This window comes from Macrobrachium nipponense, chromosome 30, assembly GCF_015104395.2.
Source record: "Macrobrachium nipponense isolate FS-2020 chromosome 30, ASM1510439v2, whole genome shotgun sequence".
Classification (NCBI taxonomy): Eukaryota; Metazoa; Arthropoda; class Malacostraca; order Decapoda; family Palaemonidae; genus Macrobrachium; species Macrobrachium nipponense.
This window is the reverse complement of record NC_087218.1, coordinates 16,437,012-16,444,200: the sequence shown is the minus strand read 5'-3', so window position 1 is coordinate 16,444,200 and position 7,189 is coordinate 16,437,012. Positions and strand designations below refer to the sequence as shown.

Sequence of the window (7,189 nt, the reverse complement as noted above, 5' to 3'; positions counted from 1 at the left end):
TGCCTCCTTTTCCATTTATTTACTGTTGTAGGGGAGATGTCAAGACGCTGTGCAACAGCACGTATTGAAAGCCCACTTTCTCGTAGAGCGACGATCTGCGCCCGGAGAATTATATGTTGCTGTTCATTTGGAGACTATAACGAATACTACTAGCAGAGGACAGATAACCTATCGAAATTTATACAACACCTCAATCTAGCCATGATTGGGTGACAAACTTGTTAGCGTGTAATAGGGGTGCTGTAGCAGTGATATCGTTATCACTAAACAAAGTGACATATTAAATCACACGATTACTGGGACTGATTGATTGATTGGATCTTACTGGCATTGCAACATCTCAGGTCATTACTGTCATTGATAACGTTTAAAATTCTGTATGTCTTCATAATGATAAATTGTTAATTGTCTGTTTGAAACACTGTTTACTAAAGGTGGTGCTCTTCTTCTCTTAACGTGAATTCCACTAATCAGCTTTCGAGCTGTTTTAGTGTACAAGAAGTTGGAGGAGGCAAACTTGTAATAAGTAATAATCATCATAGATGAATAAACATTATCTTAATGCAGGGATTGTTACTTAGTATTACATTTCCCCAAATGATATATCATTATTTTCCCTGTTACGGAAAGCAACTCGTAAATTGTAAAAAATTCTGATTTTTTCCCTTTAAATACTACAGAAGAAACATTTACGAGGTGACCAGGAATGGGCATGTCACAGTAAACGTGTGGGGCTGGATCTTCTTACATTGTTTGGATGATATCTACCAGGATTGAGTGGAGGTTCACTGGTGAAAAATACATTGAAATTCTTCAGGATTTCTACCTTCTTTCACTTCAACAGCGGAATTATTCCTCCCCACCTGCTCCTGTCATTTTCATTCACGACCGCTGCTCCATCCATACGGCCAGAATAGTCCAGGAATGGTTTCAAGGTCAAGAGGATCTCCAATTGCTTGACTGGCCAAGTAAGGATACAGACATGAACCTCACTGAGAATATTTAGGCTAATTTGGTAAAAGGTTGGGAGCCTGAGAGGGAGAGGAGACCAGATCAACTTATGAACCTCTGGGAACACAATGGAAGCTCTTCCACAACCGACCACAGCTCGTCAGAAACCATGAATCTTCTATGCCTAACAGATTGCAAGAGGTGATCTAGAAGGAAGGTGGCTGGACTTCTCACTAATATTAAAAATAAATGTAAAAATAAAGTGTGTATATTTGGATTACCCCATGGCTTCCGCTGAACTTCCATGTCGTATGATGCAAAAAAAAAATCGTAAACAGACCTATGCATATTGTTTAGCTCTAGGTCGTGATTATTATAATTTATTTATTAGAAAGGTGAATTTGATCTCTTAAAGGAGTTCAAAATCTAAAGGGAATTTCGCTACCCTGATTTTTTCTTTAAAAATTATCTTAAAAGAGAACCCTGGGACAATATCATCAAACTACATTTCTCCAAATAGCTCTTTCCACAATGGACAGATAAATGACTGAAAGGGCTGTTTAACAATAGAGACGTCTGTCTCTAATCCTCACACGAATGATGATAAGAGCAAAAGGAATTTCTTTCCGTATGACATTAAAACATGTACCACAATTAATATATTAGAAAATATAAGCCAGGTAGATATGTTTATCCATATCATGTAATAATTATTGTAATGAACGGCGTGTAGGGAATAACCTCTACAGTATATTCAAGAGGGAATACAAACCCAACCATGAATACATGAAACCTCTGAATACCAACAATTATTTATCATTGGTAAACGAATTAAGTTTACCATATGGGAATGGTTAAAAGTTTGCACCAAGTTTGGGAGTCCTTCTTCACTTTCCATTACACGTTGTGGAATTTTTTCTGTCCCTAGTAGTTTCATTTTGATTCTTCAGTAACGTCTAGTCTCTCTCTCTCTCTCTCTCTCTCTCTCTCTCTCTCTCTCTCTCTCTCTCTCCTTTTCATTCTATATGTATTTACAAGAGAGAGTGAGTTTAACCCAATCCTTCTTCTTGTAAATGTTGTTATATTCAGAAAATCTACAGTACTATAATAATATTAGGATAAACACTAAAAACACGCAGGCATTAAAGATAAAAAAGAAAATATTTCAACTGGAGCTTTTCCTTAGCCATACACTATCCACGAGCATATCTACTTCGTCCACTCATCGAGGTCGCAACAGGCCCACCTTACCCCTAGTCCCCCACCCATTTCAGTTGTAGAAAAGCCAGGCTGAGGACATCGGTACAGCAAAAGCAAGAAGCTTGTCAGTTTGAATTACATTTTAGAATTCCAAAACCTGTAAGACGACTTAACAACAAGAACTCAATCCCCGACACCACTCTCCCTGCCCCCCGAAAAAATATATATGCATATATTAGTTTAGTCAAGATTAGAGGGTGTTAATGACATATCAAAACTGCATACTTAGCGCAGTGGTATTTCTAGATGACATGTCACTTTAAATTAGCTAATATGAGAGCGAGAGAGAGAGAGGAGCTAAGGTGTCGGACATTTCAACACGTTCACTGAGTTTTGGGTATGTTCAATGAAGTGCTGCTGCGCTTCTCTTTATAGTTTCCTATTATATTATTGGTAGGAAACGCACTGCAACCGATACTATAAACTTGGCTTACTTGATAAGGTTAAAATATCGTTATGTGATGTTCGTGATTCTTTCCAATACCAATATAACTCTTAAATTTTTATCAATTTTATGTATTGCGTAATGAATATGACCGATATATAATAACAGACACGTGGTAAGATAACGCCTTAGACGAAAGTTAAATGGAATCTTAATAAACAAACTTGTATTAAAAATGAGACAGTAATCTTAGTTACAGCGATATAACCTGCTCAGATTTCTTTTTTTTTCTTTTACTCCGTGTTTGTGTGTGTGTGTGTCTTTCTTCAACCATACCTAATGACTCTTCCCACTGAAAGAATTCTAGAGCTTATTAGTGGAACTCTTGCTAAGAGAGGAAGAGTCCTCCCCCCATCCCCCTCAGTAAACACTGTTACCATATAATTTTTCGAAGTCCCTCAAGAAGGTGTACCAGGGAAACCTGTGACCAACTGTACATTATATGGCTGTTACTGCTAAGTTTGGCCATCAATTTTATCAGGAAGTTTTTGTGATTGGGTGACACATTCTAGACTTAAAATTTGTTTTTGTACTCTTGCCACATTTTTTAGTTTTAACCATTTAGCCATTATGGTTGCATGTGTGACAGCCCTTTGTCCTAAGAAATTACTTCTTAAGGTGCGTCCACACGGTCGAACAATGTCCGATGGACACACACTGTTACCATATCATAGGCGAAGCAGGATGACGTCATAAGCGGGGAAACGATGGAAGTAGATCTGGCAACAAACATTGGTACCAGATGATGTTGTATACCAGCGTTTTTACTCTGCTCACAAGGCAAAGACCGTCACACAATTGTTAATTGGTAACAATGTTTGTCCGTCAGACATTGTTCGACCGTGTGGACGCACCTTTAGACTTCTAAAAAGATTGATCTCAGGCCTATGAAGACCAATTGAGTACCACTTTCTGTGAAAAAGTACATTTCCCGTAACCCCTTGAAGCAAGTTGTCCAAAATATTGAGAGAAACTGACATAGGTAGATTTACCATAACCCCTGAAGCAAGTTGTCCAAAATATTGAGAAGTTGAGTGGCAAACAGTCTTCATCCCTTTCATGTAGATTTCACTAGGGCCATTGCTTATTTGCTAGTCTACTGGTGACCTGGGTTAGTGCAAAAAATTACTCTTAATTGATTACTTAAGGAGCGTAATGTAGCGCATATGTTTTAGTATGCTATGCTTTGCTTTGACTATACTTTCTGAACCCCATTGCCTTTTGCCCTGTGAAAGTAGTATTTATCCTGAACAAATGCACAATGCTGGTATTTGGTGGAACAATTTTGACTATGCTGTGGGGTTATTGGGGTTTACCAGAAAGTTTTATGCAGGCTTACAATGTCAGCCGAGGTGGTTGACCTCTTAGATATAGCAGAATCATAGATTTCAACAAAACTGTAGGAAGGTATTTTCAGAGTTATTCTTGATCACCGCCCCCCCAACCCACACCCCAAATAAGAATGATGATGGTTTTCGTAATCCTACAATGCGACATTAACATCATGCCCTAGTAAGACCACTAGCGTTTTATTCCTTTACTGTAAGTTCCAATCTTTATAGTTCTTGCTATAAAGATTGATTTGCTGTATTATTAAGATTTTTTAAAATTTTCACTTTCTTGCCATTTCTTTTTCACTTTTAGTACCATATTGTCTGTTTATTACTACTGCCTCTGGTTTTTCCAGTGCAGTGTGTTATTTAGCTACCTTTCCGTCAGTATATGGCACTTGAAAGCTTGTGTCATTTTATGAATTTGCAAATTTCAAAATATAATAATTTTACGTTGTTAGTGATAAAACTGTTAAGCAATTTTTGGTTTGTGCTGTGGTAAATGAGAGACTTGACTTTATATTTTACCCTCTGAAATTAAGATAAAAGGTTAAGATAACCAGTATATGAACCAGGTTCATAATGGTTCGGTTGAGTTGTTTTAATCTTGAGATGAGCTTAGGTAAAGTGTAAGTCGGCACAGAACAAATTTAAGGGTGCATATTTATAAAAAAAAAAAACCTTAAAAAGATTTAGTACTTTAATAAAAAACTTAATTGGCTGGCTGTGGTTTGAAATCGCTCAACCCGTTATGTTCATTTTATTCGTGGTGTTATTCCTGGTGGTAATGCAGCCTTAACATATCTGAAGTAAACCAGTTTGGAAAAGCCTCGAATTTTTGGAAGCTTGTCATAGCATCAGAATTGACATACTGGAACAAAGGTTTTTTAAGTCTTCTTTATGAAGAAAGTTACGGTAACGTTGGTACTTAATTGCTCCTGGCAAAAAGTAAGTTAAACCGGAACTTGTGAAGTGAAGGAGCAGTTTTCCAATGCCTTTTTAAGTTTTAGTTATGATAAGGGGAAATTTAAAATTATACGTAGTGCTTAATTGCCCTATCTAAAATTGACTAGCGTCATACCATTCGATTTGAACTTGTTAATAATAGCTAAAAATTTAAAAGAATTCCTCTATAGGATTTTTAGTGCCTACATTGGCTTTTTATCGATCTTAAACTTTTAAATGTTTTGTGAATTACTCGGGCTTCCAGTTCATGTTAGAGATCAAAATACACTGATTTTCTTGAGTAATTTAGTGGAAATACAAATTTGTGAGGTTACCACAGTTTCTTGCGTTTACTTGACTCAATGAGCGTTTTCAAAATTGACAAGCAGGGTTAATTGGCAAACCAAAGATGGGTCTAGTAGGAAGTGCTTGCGTCAGCAAGTGCCCAAAACAGTTTAAGTACAGCTACATTTAACTTTTAAGGCCCTTCTGGTGATAGAAATTCACTCTCGACGTGGTTCGGAAGTCACGTAAAGCAGTTGGTCCCGTAGCTGAATAACCATTGGTTCCATGCTACGTTGAAACTCCATACAAACTTTTAAGGCCCGTCCACACGGTGGAGCATTACTCAACGAACTCTGCTCGATGTGACGTCGGAAGCGGAGAAACAATGGACAAGGTTCTGATTTTTCCCGCTTCTGACGTTACATCGAGCAAAGGTCGTCCGTGTGGACGCGGCTTTAGGAAGAGGAGATGCCACTTCATGAGCGTTGAACGACAATTTGCTGATGTGGCACGTACCAGATTCAAAAAACTGGGATACTGTTTAAAGCACTTGAGAAAATACTAAACAATATTGAAGGACAATGAAATTACAATGTATTGACACTTTTAATCTGCAACCCCACAGTTTTCCTGCTAGTACCTCCGTCGGAAGGATCAGCACCTTTCTGGTTGAATTGGCTTGGTTAGTGTCAAAGTTATGGTGTCTAAAATGCATTCACTCTGCACCGTGAGTAAACAGGGTTGCTTTGGTTTATGGAGTTTTAAAATAGTCTTTGAAACCTGTTACAGCTATGACAAGCTAAATCGAATGGTGTCTGACCTTACGTGGTTTAAAATATTTTCGATGGGCTACGTTTTCTGAGATTTCGCAATCATAGGTAAACTGATTCAGATGCGTCCATTTTACTGTTACGTGCTGTTTGTCTGAAATTTTTATAACTGTTGTTTTCTGATAATCTTGATCCAAAAAAGTTAACTGTCACACTGAACAAATAAGGGGTGTTGGATTTTTTTAGGGATAGGCTATGGACTCCCAAAATCAAGCCCGATCTTGCACGAATGTTGATTGCAAGTCAAGAAATACACAAAATACTACAGGGTTCGACATCCTTGTTTACCCAGAATGCAAGGTACGAAATAAACAAGATAGTGTTCGACATCCTGGTTTACCCAGAATTTGCAATTTTTCAAGTAATCAAATTATTACCCTACATATGGAAATTTGAAATCTTCTAAGAATTACATAGCAGCTTTATCTTTATCTCCTTTCTGGGATGACGCAGTGGTAGACGAGGAGGCAGGACCGGGTGACGTGGTAGTGGTACTACTACTAGTGGTGGTGGTGGTTGTAGGTGGAGCAGTCACTGGCTTGTAGCCTTCAGGTTTGAGGTGGCTGAAAGAAAGGAAGTTCATCCAGTACAGTAGTAAAAATTTTAGATTGTTTTGGGTGAAGTAATTAAGCTATTAATGACTGTTGGGATGATTAATTGAACGGAGTGAAGAGTTTCGTAAAATTTAAACTACCTTCGCCGATAAAGTGGATGGTCTCTCTAGACCTTTTGAGTTACCAGTTGCGTCTAAAGACCTTTTATTCGATTTTGAGATTTTTCAGGTGGTGGTTTGTGGACGGAGCTTGAGTTAAACATAAGGATGTTACTGATACATCAAGTTGCTGAATGCGGCCTTGGTCAAATTCAATAAACCAGCCCCAATAAGTATTCGTTGTCGATGCGATCCCTAGTGACTATCCGAGTAGTTTGCACCCAAAAGGCTAGCAACATCATCCCCAATAATTAGTGCATGATGGAAAGTGTATTGATTTCTGGAGGTTTGCGAACTCATTCAAGTCCCAGACACGAAAAGAAAAGTGGTGGAAGTTATGGGCTAAAATGAAGTGCAAAAAAGTACGTTAGCATTTTGAGTTTTGCCACAACCTTAAAATTTCCTTGTGGCCTTTTGAAAAATAAAATGT

The 7,189-nt window shown here is 37.9% G+C and overlaps 1 protein-coding gene across 1 annotated transcript in view; it reads right to left on the bottom strand.

Moving 5' to 3' along the window:
* Positions 1 to 5,810: 5,810 nt before the first annotated feature.
* LOC135202322 (protein O-linked-mannose beta-1,2-N-acetylglucosaminyltransferase 1-like) overlaps positions 5,811 to 7,189 on the bottom strand; it is a 40,820-nt gene continuing 39,441 nt past the window's right edge. Inside the window, exon 17 of the mRNA XM_064231669.1 lies at positions 5,811 to 6,610. Coding sequence (XP_064087739.1) covers positions 6,457 to 6,610 — 154 coding nt within the window. The 3' untranslated portion in view covers positions 5,811 to 6,456. The remainder of the gene's footprint in view (positions 6,611 to 7,189) is intronic.